Source organism: Microcaecilia unicolor, chromosome 6 (assembly GCF_901765095.1).
Source record: "Microcaecilia unicolor chromosome 6, aMicUni1.1, whole genome shotgun sequence".
Lineage (NCBI taxonomy): Eukaryota > Metazoa > Chordata > Amphibia > Gymnophiona > Siphonopidae > Microcaecilia > Microcaecilia unicolor.
Window position 1 is genome coordinate 176,684,722 of NC_044036.1, and position 21,867 is coordinate 176,706,588.

A 21,867-nucleotide genomic window follows, 5' to 3' on the forward strand; every position below is an offset into this window, starting at 1 on the left:
ATAGGGTGGTAGATGCATGGAATCACCTCTCAGTGGAGGTGGTAGAGATGAGGACTGTGTCTTAATGCAAGAGAGCATAGGACAGACATGTGGGATCTCTTAGGGAAAGGAGGAGATAGTGGTTGCTATAGATGGGTAGACTGGATGGGCCATTTGGCTCTTATCTGCTGTCATGCTTCTATGTTTCTAATGAAGAAAGAGAAAAAGGAGACCTTCAGAAAATTGGGTTTCCTATTTTTTGCCTGTTTCAAGTTATTCCAGATTCATCTCTCGTTATATATCTGAAGGCAGTCTTCAGTAGGAAACTGTGTATCTCTGTTCCACCTACTTGTCATCAGAGGAATACCAATCCTATATTTTACTAGAGACCAAATGGGCCAGCAGTGGTTAGACTTAGGGCTGCCAATGTGATAATCTCAGTTTGACTCCTTTATCTACATTGCTGCCTGTGAAAAAAATGGAATTCTTCAGAAGTCAAGTGAGTTGCATTCAGCTCATTCCTGTCCTTCCACAGCTGTAGGAAGGAACATCTGAATAATCTGAACCTGATTGTATTGACAAAAATATTGATTTTAGTATCAGCTGAGTTTTAGCAGGTTTGGAAGAACAGTCTGTCTCCTACAAGGTGGAACAGATAAACACCTTTGAACTAGTCCACCAAATCCTAATTTGAGCCCCATGTCTACGGTTGCTATAAATGTGACATCAGCTTACGTTGGCATGTAGCACCACGGTGGCTGTAACCTGGCATGCATTCACATGTAGCGCTGCCATCTTCCCTTTCAATGCAACGAGCGTTATCCCCACAGTTTAAGGCCCGACAAGAGGGCAGTTCTGAAATATGAAGAAAAGGGACAACATGCTGTTAAGTTAGAATCAACACACAAGAGTAGAAAAAGGTAATTTCATGTTAGATAAGAACTGGTTAGCTAACCCTCACTGAGAACAGGGTGTTTACAAATCATCACATCCTGCAAATCAGATATCCTTATGTAGCTTCAGGATAGCCAGGTGCTCCACTAAGTTTGGTGGCCCTATTTTGGTAATACCATTGTATGCCTTTAAGCTCCTATGATACTGCTGGAGAAACTCCTTTATGTTCCATGTTTTGGGAGTTCAACAGAAGGGGGCGAAGGAGTAATGCTTCTCTCTCTCCTGCCTCCTTATGGCATCATGAGAGATTCCAGCCTCCCTTCTTGCTCCTAAGGCTGAGACTAGTCAAGAAACTAGGAGAATCATGTGCTAGAGCTTGAGAGATTTCCTTCTCCCTGCCCCCGTCAGGGTAGGATATTCAGCAGCGCTTAACCAGCTAGTGCTGCTGAATATTCCTTCTAACCACCTATGCTGAAACCAACTAGTTTGTGAGCGGTCGGGGGTGTAGTTAGGGCAGAGAGGAAATTTAGCCAGTTAGCGACAATTTTCAGTCTGCTAACTGGCTAAGTAATTGCATAAAGTTAGGATAGCAAAACACTTGTTGTAATTTTATGCACCTAGTTAACCAGGCACCAGTCTGTCCATCAGCCGGTGTCCAGTGTGAGGAGGCAGGAAACTACAAGGTCCAGAATGCACTGCAGCAGGAAGGGAATCAGAGTCAGGGGAAGGACTCTAGGCAGGAGAGTGAGAAGCCAGGACTTGATTGGGAAATTGAACCAGGTGTGAGAGGTTTTCAGGCAACTTTATTAAGACAATGGTGGAAAGCTGGAAGGTGGAGATGGAAGCGCTGGGGAAGCTCTCTGCTGAAAAGGTGACAGCTACACTACCCTCTGAGAAGGAAAAGTAAATGCTTCTGTTTGGCTGTTTGAACTGTGAAGGTCTGAGGAACTGCTTTAAGTCTGAAAAGGGTTTAATTAGAAGACTCTGAGTAAATGCCTTTTTGTTATGTTTGAGTTGAAGAAGAAATGTTTGAGTTAAAGAAGAAATAAGTCATGAAGATTATGCTAAATGACAACTAATAAAACCTTTTGGTTAAAAGAAGTCTGGTTTTGGTGAACATTTGTGAAAGGAGAAGAGGAGGCAGAGAACTTCCCTGTGTTTGAGGCAGAGTCCTGGTGAATTACCGAGAAGTGTAGAGCCCAGCAGTGACTGTGTGTGAAGGAAGCTAAGCAGGGTCGGTCCTGGAAGGGTGACCAGCTCAAACCAGTTAATTTCCGGGTCAGTGTTCATACCTAGATATTACATTCCAGGAGCCATATATGCCCTGGCATTGAATATCTGGGGTTAGTTCAGCCTCTGGATGGGAATAGCTTACCAGCTGCTTACTGCCATGGGCTCAATATTGACTCCTCAGATTAATTGGCCTCTGACTTTAATCAAGCATTACTTATTAACTAGCCTTTGAGATTTAAATCTCTTCGTTGATTTACCACAGATTCTCATGTCTTGTTTGTCTTGACTAGACTGTATACGCCACAAAGCAGACAATGTCTTTGATGATGATTGTACAATGCAACACATTTATACTACAAATATTCAAAAATAAAAGCAGTAGTGATGTGCTATAGAACCTCCCACCCCCCCCCCCCCCCACCCCAACACACACACACACACACACACACACTCTTATATTCACTGGTACAATTGCCTACAAAGACAAGAATACTACAGATTGGGGCAACTGCAGTCTTTATGCATCACAGACAGGTCTGCTATCTAGGTGAACACAAATCATAAGTTAATTGGGTTCCAAGGCTGAATGTATGCAACTATATCTAATCTTTGTTACTATGTTCTGGGACATACTATAGTAACATAGTAAATGACGGCAGATAAAGACCTGAACGGTTCATCCAGTCTGCCCAACAAGATAAACTCATTTTACATGGTATGCAATACTTTATATGTGTATCCAAGTTTGATTTGTCCCTGCCTTTCTCAGGGCACAGACCGTAGAAGGCCGCCCTGCACTGGTTTTATTCTCCAAATACCGTTGTTGCCACCCAATGTCCACTAAGATTCCATAGATCCATATACTTCCTGACATTATTCCTGAGTCTGCCCCCCTGCAACCTCAATTCAAGTCCTCTAGTTCTACCACTTTCCCATCTCCGGAAAAGGTTCGCATGCGGATTAATACCTTTCAAATATTTGAACGTCTGCATCATGTCACCCCTGTTTGTCCTTTCCTCCAAGGTATACATGTTCAGGTCAGCAAGTCTCTCCTCATACGGTTTGCAACGCAAATCCCATACCATTATTGTAGTTTTTATTTGCACTGTTTCCAGTCTTTTTACATCTTTAGCCAGATACGGCCTCCAAAACTGAACATAATACTCCAAGTGGGGCCTTACCAATGACTTGTAGAGGGGCATCAACACCTCCTTTCTTCTGCTAGCTATACCCCTCTCTATGCAGCCTAGCATCCTTCTAGCCACGGCCGTCGCCTTGTTACATTGTTTCTTCACCTTCATATCATCCGACACCAGCACCCCAAGTCTCTCTCCTGAGTCGAGCTTGCTAATCTCTCCCCTCCTATTCGGTATCTCTCTTTTCGGTTTCTACACCCCAAATGCATCACTCTGCACTCCTTGGCATTACATTTTAACTGAAATCTTCTTTCAGCACTTGGAACCATTAGATACATCTATCTAATGTATCTAATTTGAGAATATTGCTAAGCTTTGAAACCCTATACTTTTGCTTTACTTTTTACATGCTGTGCAGTGCTAGCGTCTATACGATGTACATTTTATTTCTACAGATTAGTTCCCCTGAAGACGCCGTTACTTTGGCGAAACATGGTCCATGTAGGGAACCAGGAATCTTGAAAATGTTCTATTGAACATTCATACAGACTGATATTTAAAAGTATAGCAGTGATTAGGAATCTGCTGAAAGAAGATTTCTTTGGACATGCACAAACCTGACCAAAGCTAAGTGGTTGTTATAAAATAATTCTCATAGATAAAGTATTAGATGTTTGCATACTACTCATCTACTTTGTACTATGGTTAGGATGGGGGATGTGCAATGATGTACATGTGGTGTTTATACATGATTTGAACTGTCAGTTCACTGTTATACACCAAAAAAAAAAACTGAGCCCAATCAAATATTTTATATAAAAGCTTTTATATTTTTTGTTTTCACAAATATGCACAATCTTTCTTAATGTAAGTGTGGTTTCTGTACTAGTTTTTCAATTTTGACAAAAGAAACCGATTTTTATAGGTCACCCAGATTTTTGAGTAGTACATTAAATTTTAACTGCCAGACCCTCAACCATTCTTCTAACTTTCGGAGATCCCTTCTCATCGTTTCTACTCCCTCCAGGGTATCCACTCTATTGGCTAGAAGTGCTCATGTTTGTGGATCTTGAGGGCTGGAGTGCTGTATTTCTGTATCAGAACATTGCTTGAGCTTGTTTTTTAACTCCTGATGTTATTGTCATTTTTGTTTTGCTGTGCTCTCTGCTTTTATCTCTTTCAGGTGCTTTAAACCTGCTCTCAGCTGTTACATACCTCCCGCTCCTTATTTCCCCTACTGCTCATAACCCAGCTACCTTCAAGGTGCTTGTGGCTCAGGCGCATGTCGAAGAAGCATCTCCAGCAGTTTGGCCCCAAACCACTGCACTGCACTTGGAGCCATTCTTGGGCCCTCTGCTTACTGCTCCTTCTCATGACTGACTCACTCCGGCACCCCTTACCTTTTTTTCACAACGTCTCATATTCCTGTTATAATTGGTCACAGTTCCTCACTCCTACCATTTCAACCCTGTGGAGAATGCTGTCTAAGAACTATTCCTCTATCACTCCCCTCTGAGCCTCCAGCCTATAGAAACAGTGGCCTCTTACTCAAAATAGTTCTACTCAACACTTGATCTCTTTGTCATAAAGGGCCTTTTATTTCTGACTGAAACTTGGTTCATACTGGGTGACACTGTTGCTCTCACTGAGGCAGCTCCTGCTAATTTCAGCTTCACTCAGTTTCCGCTTCCCGCATGCCGGAGAGGAGGCATTGCCTTCATCTACTCTAAGTCACTACATGTCTCAACTTGCACATTCACTTCCCTCTCTTTCTGAGATAGGCATCCATTGCTTTACGACTCCCTCCTGTTCATGTCATTTGGCTTCTTTCTATCACCCACCTCCTCCCTCTACTACTTCTTTAGACAAACTCTCAGCTTTCCTCACTAGGGACGCTGTCCTTTCTTCTCTACTCTTTATCCTAGGTGATTTTAATCTACCGGTCACTGATTCTACAGCACCATTCCTCTCCCTGGCCTCACAAATTGGGTTAATCCAACGTGTCACTGGACCCACTCAAGTCAGTGGCAACACTCTTGATATTGTGTTCTCCCGCTCCTCATCCAGCCTTCAGCCTGCTCCCATCACTTCTCATTGGGTACCATGGACCAATCTTTCACTTCTTGACTTTCAACTCCCACTAGAAACACCTGTGGTGGCTTGGCTTGTGTTCCCTCCCCCCATTCGTTCCTTATCATATGATAACATTTCAGCTTTGCTGTTGGTTCTACCAACCTATCTTCCCCTCCCCCACATCTAGATAATCTCAACTCTGCCCTTCTTTGAAGGGGTGAACAAACATGTGGATAAAGGGGAGCCGGTTGATATTGTGTATCTGGATTTTCAAAGGCGTTTGACAAAGTACCCCATGAAAGACTCCAGAGGAAATTGGAGAGTCATGGGATAGGAGGTAGTGTTCTATTGTGGATTAAAAACTGGTTAAAAGAAAACAGAGAGTAGGGTTAAATGGACAGTATTCTCAATGGAGAAGGGTAGTTAGTGGCGTTCCCCAGGGCTCTGTGCTGGGACCGCTGCTTTTTAACATATTTATAAATGACCTAGAGATGGGAGTAACTAGTGAGGTAATTAAATCTGCTGATGACACAGTTATTCAAAGTCATTAAATAGCGGGAAGATTGTGAAAAATTACAAGAGGACCTTACGAGACTGGGAGACTGGGCGTCTAAATGGCAGATGACGTTTAATGTGAGCAAGTGCAAAGTGATGCATGTGGGAAAGAAGAACCCGAACTAGAGCTATGTAATGCAAGGTTCCACATTAGGAGTCACCGACCAAGAAAGGGATCTCGGTGTCGTTGATGATACGTTAAAATGCTCTGCTCAGTGTGCTGCTGCGGCTAAGAAAGCAAATAGAATGTTAGGTGTTATTAGGAAAGGAATGGAAAACAAAAGTGAGGATGTTATAATGCCTTTGTATCGGTCCATGGTGTGACCACACCTCAAATATTGTGTTCAATTCTGGTCGCTGCATCTCAAAAAAGATATAGTGGAATTAGAAAAGGTACAGAGAAGGGCAACAAAAATGATAAAGGGGATGGGACGACTTCCCTATGAGGAAAGGCTAAAGCGGCTAGGGCTCCTCAGCTTGGAGAAAAAGCGGCTGAGGGGAGATATGATAGAGGTCTATAAAATAATGAGAGGAGTTGAATGGGTAGATGTGAAGCGTCGGTTCATGCTTTCCAAAAATACTAGGACTAGGGGGCATGTGATGAAGCTACAATGTAGTAAATTTAAAACGAATCGGAGAAAATATTTCTTCACTCAACATGTAATTAAACTCTCGAATTCGTTGCCAGAGAATGTGGTAAAGGTGGTTAGCTTAGCGGAGTTTTAAAAAAGGTTTGGATGGCTTCCTAAAGGAAGAGTCCATAGACCGTTATTAAATAGACTTGGGGAAAATCCACTATTTCTGGGCTAAGCAGTATAAAATGTTTTGTACTTTTTGGGGATATTGCCAGGTATTTGTGACCTGGATTGGCCACTGTTGGAAACAGGATGCTGGGCTCGATGGACCTTTGGTCTTTCCCAGTATGGCAATACTTATGTACTTTTAGACTATGCCACCCTCTTTGTAAGGCTCCGCACCACTGTTGTGTCTCCATTCCCTGGTTTTCCTCTGAAATGTGCCTTCTTTGGAGCCAACTACGTAACTTTCAATGTGCTTGGCGGAAGAAGTGCTCACCCTCTGCACTTTCATTATTTAAGACTCATCATAGACATTATCGCTCGGCTCTTCAATTGTCTATGTATTATTCAGAATCATACGTGAACTTTCTGCCCCCTCCTCTCAAATCTGGCAGCCTTCTGGCAAAGCAAGGTCACTAGTTTTCAGACTTGTCTATTACAGCTTTTATTTGTGATTGGCTTGCTATTCCTCCCTCCCTTCCCCTTTGAATTGCTCTTTCTATGACTCCTGTCTGCTCCTTCCTTAAAATTACATCATCGGAGTTTCTTTATTTTATTGTAAACCGTCTTGGCACCAGTTCTGGCTTAGGCAGTACATCAAGCCCTGTATATAAATACATAAAATAAATAAATCTACACAGGCTGCAAACTCCTGCTGCAGCCGTTGAGTTTCATGTGATCTTTCGTAAATCCCTAAACACATATATACCCAGCACCTACTTTCATTATAGAATAGGCTCTAAATATGGGTGCCCTTTTATGGAATTGCCTTCTTAGAAGTTAATTTTAAATAACATTTTTTTGCAGAAAAAAGAGAAATACTATTTCCCCCAAATTCTATATATGGCACCTTAAGCTGTATGCACTAATTTGGCTACATGGCCAAACTGCACACACAACTTAACTGATTAACAAGCCAATCAGCGCCGATTAGTACTTAACCAATTAGTGGCACCAACTTCAGGAAATCACTAAAAACCAACCTCTTCAAAAAGGCTTACCCCACTGGCCCACCGTAATTCCCCACACCCAGCAACACCACATAACCAATGATCGTACTGAATAATATACAATCTTCATTCCCTCCGACCATCATGGTGCCTGATACACACCGATCTCATTCGACCACAATATAACCTTGTATTTGTTATCAACCGAATGGTGAATGTCTTTACGGTACTATGCAAGCCACATTGAGCCTGCAAATAGGTGGGAAAATGTGGGGTACAAAATGTAATAAATAAATAAATTGGCTTTAATTAGAATTTAAACACACAACATTCTAGGCATATTCTAGAACACTGTGCATGTAAATTCTAAAGCGCACAGTCGAAAAAGGGGGCATGGCCATGGGGGTGGAATGGGTGGGTTTTGAGCCTTTCAAAAAACTATCCAGCTTATTTTTGAAAGAGAAAAACGCCTATATTTTGACCCAAATCGGGAGATGGGCATTTTTCTCGCAAAGGCGCCCAAATCGGTATAATCGAAAGCTGATTTTGGGCGTTTCCAACTGCACTCCGTCGCGGAAACGAATAAAGTTGACGGGGGCATGTCGGAGGCATGTCGGAGGTGGGACCGGGGCGTGATTATCAGCCGAGGAGAGATGGGCGTCTGTAGCTGATAATAAAAAAAAAAGGCGTTTTTACCGCGATTTTGGGTCACTTTTTTTGGACCCTTTTTTTTCACGAACAAGTCCCAAAAAAGTGCCCCAACTGCCCAGATGACCACTGGAGGGAATCGGGGATGACCTCCCCGGACTCCCCTAGTGGTCACTAACCCCCTCCCACCAAAAATAAAAAACACTTTAAAAACTTTTTTTCCAGCCTCTATGCCAGCCTCAAATGCCGTACCCACCTCCATGACAGCAGAATGTGTTCTATCCTGTGATAGCCTTTCCCTGGTTCTGATGTGGCTCTCGGGTGAGTGTGACACCTTTTCTGTTATGCGTACTGCAGAGTCACATCAGCAATGCATTGTGGTGGGTGTAGGGTATTGGGCTCCGTGATTCCACTAGCTTGTGTTCAATGCTCACGATGTTGGTAGTTGGTAGGGTCTACTCCCATGGTGCTTTTCCCCCTGCCTACTGGGTCAGAGTGTGCCCTGTTTTGTTTCTGGTAGTCCATGAGGTAGTGGCCATTTTTGTAAGCCAGTTTTAGCTCCCTTTCCTGTGTTAGCCACGTTAGACAACTTAGTTCTTACCTTGAATGTGGCTGAAAGAGGGCATTGTACAGCATTCTGCCAGCTCTGACCTACTGCTAATCTCAGTACCAGGGAGACTCGTTGCCAGTGGGGCACAACCTCTGCAGTTAACTGTGAATAAACGTGCTTATTCCAATAAAGGACGTTTTCGGAGAGATTAGTCTTCAGGTGTCAACTGGTGTGCCAATGTTATACAGCAGCAACAAGTCCTAGAAGTCTGCGTGTATGCAGGTCCCTGGAGCACTTTTAGTGTGTACCGCAGTGCACTTCAGCCAGGTGGACCCAGGTCCATCCCCCCCTACCTGTAACAATTGTGCTGGTAAATGGGAGGCCTCCAAAACCTACTGTACCCACATGTAGGTGCCCCCTTCACCCCTAAGAGCTATGGTAGTGTTGTACATCTGTGGGTAGTAGGTTTTGGGGGAGGGGGGTTGGGAGCTCAGCACCCGTGGTAAGGGAGCTATGCATGTGGGAGCTTTTTCTGAAGTCCACCGCAATGACCTAGGGTGCCCAGTTGGTGTCCTGGCATATCAGGGGGGCCAGTGTACTACCAATCCTGGCCCCTCCCATGACCAAATGGCTCGGATTAGGACGTTTTTGAGCTGGGTGTTTTTAGTTTCCATTATCGCTAAAAAAAAACAAATGCCCAGCTCAAAAATGTCCATTTTTTCGAAAATACGGTTCGGCCCGCCCCTTCACGGACCCATTTTCGGAGATAAACGCCCATGGAGATAGGCGTTTGCGTTCAATTATGCCCCTCTCTGTGCACTATTATAGAACACACCTGACGTGCATCTAACTTAGGCGCAGGTATTTAGGCCTGGTTTCAGGTGGCCTAAATAGGTGTACCTAAAGTTTAGTCACAAGAACGGTGTGTGAGTGTATTCTACAAACTACACCTAACTTTAGGCGTAGTTTATAGAATCATGCTAACTGAGTGGTTTTATGGCACTGATTTTTAAGGTGCCATATAAAGAATTTCCCCTTATACATGTAGCAGTATGTGCATGAGTTTATCTGAAAGTTTATTAATCTATGCAATATACCAATTTGTTATCTCTTCCCATTTCTGTGACTTCTAGGGGTTTAAGTCTCTATTTGCAACACCATACAGTATTTTTTGGGGTTTACCCATGTTTCTTGTTTTTGTTTTTTATAATGCTTTTGTGAAAACATTTTAAGTATGTTGGTATTCATAACTTTATTGATGTTTACTCTCAATTATGATTTATGGTTTTACAGATGTTTTTATGTTAATACATTTATTATATTCTTTTACGATTATTGTTGCTTATAGTTTATAGCTATATTTATCCATGTTTTATATTTGTTTTTGTAGACTCCTGAAGAAGGTGCTACGGCACCGAATGTGTTGAGTCAACTTGTTATAATAAACATTACGTTATATTGTATGTCTCTCCCATTGATTGGAAAGAGCCTATCTTCCCCCAGTCTTCTGCTCTTTTTACACTATGTTTGTTTCGTGGGGATTAAGTGCACCTCCACACCCTGTGTGGCCCCCCCCCTTTTTTTGAGTTTATCTGAAGACAGAGACCAATTAATCCAAGTAGTAAAGCTGTAAGAACTGAGGGGGGTCTTCTACGAAGCAGCAGTTAGCCCAATGCGGGCTTACCGCTCCCTAATCTGGAACTACTGCCGGGCTACCACAGCAACCTGGCGGTAGTTCCCACCCCAAGTGCACACCACTTCCAGCGGTACAAAAATATTTTTATGCTTGTAGTGTCAGTGTGTTTCCTGGCAGTAATCGGTTACCACCGGGTTAGCATGGGAGCCCTTACTGCCACCTCCGAAATGACCTTGTTTTTTTGCGTATTCAGGTTTAATTTATTGGACAAGATCCAGGTGCTAACAGCAGTCATACCATTCGCTACAGACTGAGTTGGATCTTTGTTTGATACTGTTACTGGTAAGAGAAGCAGGATGTTATCTGCGTAGGACAATAGTAGTACATTAAGTCCCAGGTGTATTAAGGCAAGGGATGACAGAAAGAGGTTGAACAAGATTGGTGAGAGAGGAGATTCCTGCAGGACCCCGCAGTTAGTAGACCAGTAGTTGGAAAGTTGGTTGTTTTGCTTGACAGAATAGCTTTGATTTGAAAGGAATTCATTGAACCATTTGAGCACAGTCCCTGTTATTCCTATCTGATCCAGGCATTCGAGTAACAATGTGTGGTCAACCTCATCAAATGCCACCGATATATCGAATTGGAGAAGAATTACTTGATCGCCTTTGCATAAGTGTTGTTTGATATATGTATTCTGAACTAGCAGTAATGTTTCCGTACTATGTGACGATCTGAAGCCAAATTGTGACCAGTATAAAATAGAACATTTTTTCTAGAGAAAAAGAGAGTTGTTTACTAATGTAGGCTTCTAATACTTTAGTAAAAAGGGTATGCTTGCCACTGGACGGTAGTTTGCAGGTGATGTTACGTCTAGCCCAGATCCCTTCAGTAGTAGAGTGAGACAGTTTTGCCCATATCAGGAGGAAGAGGGACAGTTTTTAACAGCTCATTGAGATCATTGAGTAACCAGTTTACTGCTTCGATAGGGATGGTTTTGAGTAGGTGTTTTGGGCATTGATCCAGGGATCAGTTGGCTCAGAAGCATTTCAACAGTATTGATCTTACATCCTCAGCTGTTAGTGGTTGAAAAGATTCCCAGTTTTGTCAGTTTTGAGTCCTTAGGTTGTAGGATCTCCAGCGATTAAGGCTGAACTACAGGTCGGGCTATTTTCCTCTGTTGGAGTAGCCTTAGATAGTTCAGATCTAATTTGGAGGATCTTATTGGAGAAATGATCAGCGATGTCTTGGGCAGTGGGACATGTTTTCTGTGAATGTTCATCCTTATTAGTGGAAGCTAGTGTTTTAACTAAGGAGAAAAGTTTTTTGTTGTCAAGATCATCTTGACCTATTAGGCTGCTATAGTATTGGTGTTTTGAGTCAGCTACCTTCTTTTTGTCGGTATAAACGTTATCTGGATACTAGTGCTGGATACCACTGTTACTATGTAACAGCGGCAGTCAGTCGACTATAACATAGTAACATAGTAAATGACAGCAGATAAAGACCTGCACGGTCCATCGAGTCTGCCTAATAAGGTACCCAGGGTTGAACCCGCCTTTATTATCAAATACACCGCCCTGAGTGAATTCCTTCAAAAAAGTGGTAAATAAATCCTAATAAATAAATACTGGCATCACAAATAGCCAGTATATAACCAGATATTCAGGTCCTGTGTCTGGACAGATCAGAGTATATGTTTAAAGTGCTGTGGCTGGCATGTAAAAGAAATGCCAGCTACGGAGTTTAAATATGGACTGATATAAAACCAAAATTCAGAAACACACAAGATGCACAAATAGACATTTAGTTCCTGGCAAATTAGTCTACATCTTTACAGGAGACCTTGCAGCTTACTGTTAATATGGACATATGGGATATGCTGGACAAGACCATAGGACCATAGCATAGGCTGAACAATAGCCTGCCTGATTGTGTGCTGAGCTGGGCCTCAAAAGGTTAAAAGAACAAACAGCAAAATGCTTGCAATTGAACATTTACTGGAAATGTTCATGTGACAGATGTTCTCTTAAGAACATTTCAACATGGCCTAACAAGGAAGTGAATGTTGATAGCTAGTAGTTTTGCTAAGGAATCGAAATATGATTTCATTAGAGAATGGTTTATGGATCCTGTAAATTTAGGGGAATTCTGAGGTAGTCTAACAGGTGGTAAAGGAGTAAACGGAACCTGTGGTTAGAGACAATTATGTTGCAAATGCGAATGACCCTGATGACCTGTTGATAGGTGAAATTACTGTAAAATGTTAGATTAAGCAAGTTCCAGTTACTAATTGCTGATTCTATGGAAATCTACTAATGCTGATACGTGGAGGGGCAAAATGGAACAGTGCCGGCCATCTACATAGCCGGCCATCTATGCGGCCGGCGCCGTAAAGGGGCGGAGCCAACCGTATTATAGATGGCCGGCCATCTTTTCCTTCGATAATATGGTTGGCGCCAGCTACATCTCAACATTTAGGTCAAATGTTGAGATCGCCGGGTTCGGTTTTTGGCCATAATGGAAGATAGGCCCGGCCTTCTCAAACCCGGCGAAATGCAAGCCTTTTGGTCATGGAAGGAGCCAGCATTTGTAGTGCACTGGCCCCCCTGAAATGCCAGGACACCAACCGGGCACCCTAGGGGGCACTGCAGTGGACTTCAAAAATTGCTCCCAGGTGCATAGCTCCCTTCCCTTGGGTGCTGAGCCCCATAGGTGCCTGGTATAAGAGGCTTAGGGAGGCTAAGCCTCCCCAGCCGGGCGAGTGGCACCGTGAGTGTCCCCTTCCCTCCCTTTCCGTTTATTACTATATCTGCCCCGCGCCATCTTTAATTTACCTCCGCTCCATCCCCAGCATTGGCCGCATCATTTCAAAGCCTGCCCTGCTGCCTGTCTCTATTCTCCCCTCGCTCCCTTCACAACGTGATTTGTTCTGCAGAGTCCCGCCCTCGGGGAAATGATGTCAGAAGGCAGGACTCTGTCTGCGGCACGAATCACATCGTGAAGGGAGCGAGGGGAGAATAGAGACGGGCAGCAGGGCGGGTTTTGAAATGATGCGGCCGAGTCGACGCTCGGGATGGAGCGGAGGTAAATTAAAGATGGCACGGGGCAGATAGTAAGTAAGGGGAGGGAAAGGGGAGACCCAGGGTGCCGCAGGCCCAGATGGATGGAGGCAGGGGAGAGGAGAATCGGGCTGGGTATGGATGGAGGGGGGCAGGGGACAGAAGGGAATTGCTGGATGTGCATGGAGGGCAGGGGAGAGGAGGGTTGCTGGAATGGGTGGGTGGATAGAGGGGATGGCAGGGGAGAGGAGGGTTGCTGGACATGGGTGGGTGGCTAGAGGGGAGAGCAGGGTTGCTGGACATGGGTGGGTGGATAGAGGGGATGGCAGGGGAGAGAGGAGGGTTGCTGGACATGGGTGGGTGGCTAGAGGGGAGAGCAGGGTTGCTGGACATGGGTGGATGGGAGGGCAGGGGAGAGAACAGGGTTGCTGGACATGGATGGAGGGGAGGGCAGGGAAGAGAGGAGGGTTGCTGGACATGGGTGGCTAGAGGGGTGAAGAGGGTTGGTGGACTTGGATGGATGGAGGACAGGGGAGAGAGGAGGGTTGCTGGACATGGATGGAGGGAAGGGAAGACAGGAAGGAGATGCACATGAATGAAGGGGAGAAATTCTGGACATACATGGAGAGGAGGGAAGACAGAGGAAGGAGATGCACATGGATGGAGGAGAGGAAAGAGAGAGGAAGGAGATAAGATGAGGGAAAAGGGAGAAAACCTGCACATCGATGGAGAAGATAGGCAGAAGCGGGATCCACTGGACAGTCAAGTCTGCAGAGGACCCAGCTTTTACTTACGGATGTAAGGCAAGAAATGAAGAAGAAAGGCGGAAAGTAAAGAAATAAATGGAAAGGAAGCCCTGGAAACGGAGTTAAGAGGACAGATAGCAGCAGAATCGGATACTTGGCCAGCATGATCTGAAAAACAGTCACCAGACAACAAAGGTAGAAAAGATCATTTTATTTTCATTATAGTGTTTGGAATATGTCCACTTTGAGAATCAGGTTGTTATGATTGGGGTCAGAACCCCTCTCAAACTTACCTCTTTCCTGGGGGTCAGCTTCTTAGCTGGATTCTGTTTCTTTTCTCTGCCCTTTCTGAGCTGGCTCTGTCTCTCTGTGCTGGCAGCTTCCAGCAGCATGGGGTTAATTGTTTTACTTTACTACAGCTGTGTGGGTGGACTGAGTTAGCTCTACCTCTCTTTGGGTGTACTGGCTTCAAGTGCTTCAAGGTGTTGCATTGGTGTGGGTTGGGCCTCTATGGGTCAGTGCGCTTTTGCCTAGGTCTAGGGAGTGTGACATCATCAGGGAGGGCCTTGATAAGGAAGTGGTGTTGTTTCCTTCAGAGCCTTTGCAACGGTGGTGTTTGCTTTAGGTAGGGTGGTGCAGTGTGCACTTCTGACTTTGTGTCTAGTTTCCCTACTTGCTTTTGCTAAGGACCAGGTTAGTGTTAGTGCAGTGTGCACTGGTGACTGTGTGTTTAGCTTTCCTGCTTTTCCCTTATGGTTCCCCTGCTTTTCCTTCTTGGTTTTGGAAGCATTGCTGTGTGTAGGGCTTTGGAAGCTCTGTTGCTGATAGAAGTACTTCAGGGTTTGGTGTTGTTAGGAACACTGCAGAGTTTGCTGTTAGAAGTACTTCTGGTGTTTGTGCTATTGGGAGCATTGCAGTCTTTGCTGTTGGTGTTTGGTGCTTTAGAAGCACTTTTGGCTTATGTGTTAGCTTCCCTGCTTTTTCCTTGTGGCTCCCCTGTCTTCCCTTTTAGTGCTAGGAGCTCTTCTGGTTGCTTGCCAGAGTAGTGTTTAGGAAGCACCTTGTTAGTTTTGTATCTAGCTTGCTAGAGCAGTGCTTAGGTAGCTTGTTAGTTTTGTGTTTAGCTTGTTAGTGTAGAGCTCTGCTTGTAGCTTGGTGCTTAGTAGCACCTGTGTTAGCTTTGTGTTTAGTTCCCTGCTCTGTTAGTTTAGGGCTTAGGAAGTCCCTTTCTTGAGCAGGGCTTAGGAGCTCCTGTTTAGTATAGGGCTTAGGAAGTCCTTTTGTCAGTTTACTGTTAGGAACACTTCTGCTGGTTTAGGGCTTGGGAGCACGTAGATCAGTTTAGGTTTAGGAGTACTTCTGTTTCCAGTCCTGGTCCCTGTGTCATCCGGTATCCAGTAAGTCCTGCCGGCTACTCGAACCCAGGAGCTCAACTCCTGGGGGGCTTAGTAGCTAAGTGCAGGTGAAGCTGTGTGGACCAGTCCGGTGTGCTCCAGTCTGGTGTTCCAGTATTGTATCCTCCAGTCCGGGGGATTCCAGTCCAGTGTTCCAGTCCGGGGGGTTCCAGTCCTGTGTCCTCCGGTCCGGGGAATTGCAGTCCAGTGTTCCAGTCCTGTGTCCTCCAGTCCAGGGGATTCCAGTCCATGTGTTCCGGTTCGCTGGGCAGTGCCTGCAGTCCCTGCCGGTGTGCTTGCCCAGTGTTGGTTGGTGGATTTTGCCTGCTGCTGTCACTCCTCGGCAGCAGCCCAAGGGCTCACGTTTGCTCCAGAGCCCGACCCCGCGGGCTCTGAACCTGAGAACCTGACACAGGTGCTCAACATTAAAAGTTTATATTTTTTACTTATTTATGGCATTTTATCCCACATTAAACATGAATTAGGGTGTTTTGTGGCTCTACATGAGAATTGTGATATTATGATCCCTTGTTTCATATTGTTGACGGTCTGCATTTTCCGTATGGGTGGTATATTGGTGTATTAGGTTCTGCCCAGTGTAATATTTATGGTACAGTAAGGTTCTGAGTGTGTTTTTGCACAAAGTTGTGCATAGTGTTTTGCAGTTGAGCGATTGTGGTTAGTATATGCTTTGAGCAACCACTTTATTCTTTGACATATGAGCCCCCCAAAACCCACTCCCCACAACACTACCATAGCCCTAATGGGTGAAGGGGGGCACCTACATGTGAGTACAGTGGGTTTTGGGGGGGTTGGAGGGCTCAACATTTACCACCACAAGTGTAACAGGGTAGGGGGGGATGGGCCTGGGTCCACCTGCCTGAAGTGCACTGCACCCACTAAAACTGCTCCAGGGACCTGCATACTGCTGTGAGGGGAGGTGATCCCTGATTCCCTCCGATGGTCATCTGGTCAATTGGGGCACTTTTTTGTGACTTGGACCTAAAAATAAATGGCCAAGTGCAGCCAGCGAAATGCTCGTCTGAGCCGGCCATCTTTTTTCCATTATGGGGTGAAGCCTGCCATCTCATAACCATGCCCCCTCCCTGTCCCCACCCTGCCTTCTATACCCTGCCTTGAAGGTTGGCCGGCTTCGCTAAGGAAAGCATTTTGGCGCCGGCTAAAATCGGGTTTCGATTATACCGATTTGGCCGGGATCAGGAGATCGTCGGCCATCTCCCGATTTGTGTCGGAAGATGGCCGGCGATATCCTTCGAAAATGAGCTGGAAAGTAAATTTGATACTGAGTAAATTAGTAATTGTAATTACAGAAGGAGAATGAGAACAGAAATATGAATGACGTAAATGCATGTGATTTTAAGGGTATATAACTGACAGCCTAAATCAAGGAAGATTAGAGAAGTAATACTGAGGATTCGCACTTTGTGACCAGTATACCAACTCTCATATGAGAAAAGCTAATAGAGAGACCGTCTTGATTGATATATTCTGAATTGCTGTACTAATCTGAAATATATGCCAGTGTTCCCTTGATTGGTAAGTTTTAATAAAATGCTTATTTCTCATATTAATAACAGCCTTCTGAGTCTGACTCCTTCTTTTAGTAATTTATAAAACTTTCTATATGCTGCAGTGGTGGACACTGTCAGTAATCGTATAGAACTGTGTTTAGTTACCTTGAAGGAGGACAGACAGGTTGGAGTCCTATATTCATTACCTTGATCGCACTTTGGACCTGTGTATCCTGTCTGGCAGATGCAGCTCCCGTTCCCAGAGATTCCACTGGAGCAGATGCCATGCTGGCAGTCACACACTGAAACAAAGAGCATCAAAAATGTATTTTTACTCTCAGAAGCTCCAATGCTACCATGTATTCCACCTGTTGGAAAATGAAGCAACTGTTGCCATGCTCCAGACCTTTAAAGGATGTCTTTGAAGCAATACTTGGTATGGATAAAAACCTCAGCTAAATTACTGGATCATTAAACTAGGTTTGCTGTGGTAGAAAATTCTGAAGAAGGTTGAGCCTCAAATGATTTTATTTTATTTTTATTTATTTGTTGCATTTCTATCCTAAGAAAATCAAGGAGGAGGTGATCCACCGAGGTGGATGAACACTAACTCCCACGAGAAAAACAACAGTTAAAAGGAAGTGGGAAGTGGACCAATGACTCCAGGGAGACGGGATACTGATGTATAAAGTACCACTTTATTCACAGACTCATCAGTATCCCGTCTCCCTGGAGTCATTGGTCCACTTCCCACTTCCTTTTAACTGTTGCATTTCTATCCCACATTTTCCCACCTATTTGCAGGCTCAATGTGGCTTACATGATACTGTGATGGCGATCGCCAGTTCCGCTGTGAAAAATACAGAGTGGTAATTGCATTAAAGATCAATAAGTGATAAAGTACATTGGGTATGAAATACAGAGTGGTATTTGCATTAAGGATCATAAAGTGATCCAAGGTCAATCAAGTATTGGCTGCATTCACGAAGGAAAATTTGTTGCTGCATTTACAGATAGAAGCCTCGGAAAATGCTTCTCATGCTTCCAACCTGAAAGTCTTAAGCTTTCCAGTTACCCACTACCTATCTCCTGTGGAACTGTTTAAAATGTATCTTATTCAGCAATTAGGCAGTTGAGGCGCAAAGCCTTCCTATGGCTGAAACCTAGGGTTTTGGCTGTCAGTGGATCTTTTTCTTGAAATTTCCTTGTGATGCCTGGTCACAACTGGAAGTGATTCATATATTTTTTTGGACCCACTGCATTTAGAAAGTTTCCTTTCTTCTGAAGAGGAAGCTTCTAAGCCTCCCCTAAGTTAGAGACAGGTTGATTAGCAGGGTTTAAGTTTAGTTCTTCTTTCCTTGCAGGATTATATGTTTTTGTTTTTTTCTTGTTGATTTGTATCTGTAGTAATTGGATCTTTTTTTTGTTACATTTGTACCCCGCGCTTTCCCACTCATGGCAGGCTCAATGCGGCTTACATGGGGCAATGGAGGGTTAAGTGACTTGCCCAGAGCCACAAGGAGCTGCCTGTGCCTGAAGTGGGAATCGAACTCAGTTCCTCAGTTCCCCAGGACCAAAGTCCACCACCCTAACCACTAGGCCACTCCTCCACTTGTCAGGCCGGTCAGTTCCCTATAATGTGGACTGTCATGCTTAATGAGGATTGTATTGTTTTTTTCTTGTTTTTCATTGTCCTGCATATTGCTTTATGATTTCTCTGTAATTACTGAAAATTCTTATTTGCCTCATTGGGTGAACCTAAAACAGAAAAAGGCTGCATAGGAATAGGCACACAGGCACATAAAACAAACTTTGGTAAAATAGGGATAAATTCATACAACTATTTTGTTGAATTTCTCCCAATGTTACATAAAATCAGAGCACCATTAGTTCATAGTTCATCATTATGTGAAATATGTCTCATCATATTGTATCTAGGTGATTACAATATGAGAAAAAGAGGGGAGAGAAGAACAGGGAAAACGAACAGAGCAGCCTAAATTACATCAAATGACAATGAAAGCTAAATATAAATAATGCAGAGTAATTAATTTATTAACTGTGTCCTCCCTTCCACAGACGGTCACTCCAGTACCTTGTCCCGTATGGGAAAGGATTTGAGAAAAAAACAACACAACTGCTTCTGCTCATTACTCAAAATAGGTTGGAATAGGGAACAAGAGGAAATGTTTTTAATGCATTTTAGCTCACCTGATATACAGTCAAGACCATACGCATTTTCATCTGCACATTCTTGACATGCAAATCCGCTATATTTCTCCTGTAAGTATTTCAAAAATACATACTTTTAGAATTATCTGAAAAGGATTCACACTTTTATGCAGGTGGGGGATCATTTCATAACAGGGAAACTCCTTCTGGTTATTTTACTGCCATGAGTGAATATTTTGCAGACTATTTTGAGGGGAAATATCATATATTTGTGTATTGTTAGATAATAGATATCCACAAACTGAGGCCCATGAATTGTGGCAATTCTTGGAGTTATCATATTTGCAAATAGACCTAGTTCCAAGTTTCCAAGCTGATTTAATGCTAGTATATCTGAAAGGCTTACAAATCTAGAAACAGTACGTAGAGAAGAGGAAAAGAGAAATGAAGACAAGCGGATAGTGTGGGGAGGGTGAAAGTGGAAATATAGTATTTGACAGAAAAGATGGAACATTCGTGGGAATTGCAGGGGAATAAAGGAACAGAACTGAGCTGCTCGGCATGGGCAGCCTCAGGAGAGCATGTACCCCAAGGGCAGCCTCAGGAGAATACGAAAGCATCCTCAAAGACCTGGTCTTCAATGCTAGATTAAGTGAACAGGATCCTGATTCATGGATATCAAGCAGTTCTATTGAGGCAGAGATTCTGGCATCATTGAGGGGTCCTTTTACCAAGCTGCGGTAAAAGGGGGCCCGTGGCACTGCCTGATTACCACCGGGTAAACACCGGAGCTACAAAAATAAAAATATTCTTGTAGTGTCAGAAGTGGTGCTCGCTGGGGGTGGGAACACGTTGGGCTTACCACTGCTTCGTAAAAGACCCCTTGAACTTTGCTTCTATGCCTGATCACCTGGTAGCAAATAATACTCTTTTTTGACCAGACAAGACTTTTTTCACATTTTCAGAAGTTGTCATGATAGAATACTAGAATTAAGCCAGATGAAACTACCCTTCTGCTCAGTGCCGTAGCGAGGGCGGCTGACACCCGGAGTAGTTTGCCGCTGCGCACCCCCCCTCAGCGCGCGCACATCCAGATTTGAGACAGATGCTCTGATTGAGCAGTTTTCCATTGAAGGAAGTAAGGGAAGTCACAGCAGGTACTTTTCTATTCCTAGAGGGCAAACAACTGCCAGGAAATTTGAACCAGGATTCTTTTCTTTATTTATTTATTTGCTCACACCTTTTTTAGTAGTAGCTCAAGGTGAGTTACATTCAGGTACACTGGATATTTCTCTGTCCCAGGAAGCCTCACAATCTAAGTTTGTACCTGAGGCAATGGAGGGTTAAGTGACTTGCCCAAGATCACAAGGAGCAGCAGCGGGATTTGAATTGGTCACCTCTGGATTGCAAGACCGGTGCTCTAACCACTCGGCCACTCCTCCACTCCACTCTTTCTGTTTGTTCTCAGCTCTAACCATTAGGCTACTCTACCACACGAATGCCTATGAGGCCATTTTTTAACATGGATGTTTCTATGCTGCTACAATGATGTCCATTTTCTTTGTTTTGCTCTATCCATAGTTTGGACATTTCAGTTTGTAAAATGGATGTTCACGCTGGACAAAGCCAGCACTTGGATGTCAATTTCTTATATATTTTAGAGCAGGCTGTGTGTTGGCTGATCCTTTTCTAAAATGCATGAGAAATGGATGTCTATATCTGACGTATAGGTTTAGATGGCTTTTCTAAAATCTGCACCTAACGTGCAAGGTTGTATAATAAGTTTGAAAATTTTGTTGTTATAACAATTATTTGTGATAATCCACATTTTTTCAAAGGAAAGGTTCTTATGCCGATGATAATAAACACACCAATGAACGGATTAGTATTGTGTTTTAACAAGCAGTATATGGTGCTAATCCAATCACTTTTAATCTGCATGTTTGTTATAATTTTTATATACATGGACCAGTCTGGGTGCTGGCGCATTCAATAGATTTCAAGTGTTGCTACAGCTTTCCCAATGTCATCACCGGTCCTTAAATGACTTTTTTTTTTGTGTGTGTATTTTATATTATCTTTCAAAAGTGATCTGTTCATATTGGCATTCTTGAGCATCAAAGCCAAAAACAGAAATACCTGCTGAATAGACCTTACCTCTAAGTCAATGGCTGGCAGTAAGAACCAAAATGGATATGTGCCAATTTTTTTTTTTGTTGCATGTCCATTTTAGGCAAAACATTTTAAAAGGCCAAAATTGGCCGCATTTCTTGTGGGATTGCTAGGAATCTACTAAGCATGCCAACTGATTAATCTGTTTTCTTTGATTATCAATTTTCATATTCTCCCTGAAGCCGCCCCTGTTTGGGATAAAAACAATGGCCAGTTTGGAGTTTTATATAAATGAAGAAGAGCAAGTACTTAATTTTGAAGTTTCAAGTTAGAGAAGAGTTGTAACAAAAAAAAGAAAATATGATGATACTTTTTTATTGGACTAAAATTAATACATTTAT

General features: G+C 43.5%; 1 protein-coding gene across 2 annotated transcripts in view; it reads right to left on the minus strand.

The window, feature by feature from the left end:
• The window catches only part of STAB1 (stabilin 1), a 299,279-nt gene that overhangs the window by 254,463 nt on the left and 22,949 nt on the right, over nt 1-21,867 (minus strand). For both annotated transcript variants that reach the window (XM_030205497.1, XM_030205496.1), the window contains exons 5-7: nt 19,394-19,463; nt 17,389-17,484; nt 715-834 (exon numbers count right to left, since the gene is read on the minus strand). In XM_030205497.1, the coding sequence (XP_030061357.1) occupies nt 715-834; nt 17,389-17,484; nt 19,394-19,463 (286 nt within the window). The remainder of the gene's footprint in view (nt 1-714; nt 835-17,388; nt 17,485-19,393; nt 19,464-21,867) is intronic.